The sequence below is a fragment of the Dendroctonus ponderosae genome, unplaced genomic scaffold (assembly GCF_020466585.1).
Source record: "Dendroctonus ponderosae isolate FM_Combo_2020 unplaced genomic scaffold, Dpon_F_20191213v2 Dpon_F_20191213_2096, whole genome shotgun sequence".
Lineage (NCBI taxonomy): Eukaryota > Metazoa > Arthropoda > Insecta > Coleoptera > Curculionidae > Dendroctonus > Dendroctonus ponderosae.
The window spans coordinates 1-899 of NW_026018272.1; the positions used below are offsets into that span (position 1 = coordinate 1).

Sequence of the window (899 nt, forward strand, 5' to 3'; positions counted from 1 at the left end):
TAAAAGAGGTACAAAGTGTGTTAACTTTAGGAAATCGGGTTGCAAGTCCAACTGCGCTGGATCAAACCGGCGAAAGTCTATGTAGAACCAGAGCGTACAAGCTGTTCTACCCCCAAAGGCTCAGAAATGTGAACAACATCTGGCGGACAATCGTCAATATCGAGAATGAGTATGAGCAAGGAGTTGAGGTGAAGTCCTGTGCCAGGTAGAACTAAAAAAAGTTTCTAATGTGGGGAGTTTTTGAGTGTTGATTGGATTTGCAGGGACGGAATGTGCAGCAGACTGGATTCGGCCAATATTCCATTCGGGTTCACCAGTTACTGTGACCAAGAGTTCATTAGCAAGGAATTAATGGTTTACAACAGTAGCACAGCGTTTGATTTATTCCGGTTTCCTTCGTGTTGTGTGTGCAGGATTAAGAGAGCTTCGCTCTGACAAAACGCGCATTTCTCGGGAAATAAAGCCAAATTTACAAACATACAAATCGTATATTAAATAACAGAGTCTATGTACAGTAAGGAATAAATAAACTTTAAAACGAAACATTAAATTACGAAGACTGACCGTCAGATTTAAGGGAATTTGAGCAAAATCGCACACACTTGCACAATTATACAGATAAGTTCTATATTGTTCTTTTTGGGTATTTCGCCTTTAAAAAAGACAGAATTTTCTCACGTTTTTTATTACAGATTGATAAATGGTGCTCCTATTTCGCAATAAGAACGAATTATTTATCAAAAAGTATTGAAGAACTGTCACCTAGAGTGTATCCTGCGACCCACTTAGGCTCAAGCTGTAAGAGAAAATTCCAATTATTAGAGAAATTAATTTGGAAAATTACCTTGACGTTTCGATAGCTATTTTCTGCTATCGTTATCAAAAGAATCTAAATCAAC

General features: G+C 37.8%; 1 protein-coding gene across 1 annotated transcript; it reads left to right on the forward strand.

The window, feature by feature from the left end:
• Positions 1–30: 30 nt before the first annotated feature.
• Positions 31–543, forward strand: LOC125503635 (the record flags this gene model as incomplete). The annotated part of the gene is given in 2 exon segments (XM_048664349.1): positions 31–205; positions 264–543. Coding segments are annotated over 2 exon segments (347 nt in total), but the record flags the coding sequence as incomplete, so codon positions are not given.
• Positions 544–899: the final 356 nt, after the last annotated feature.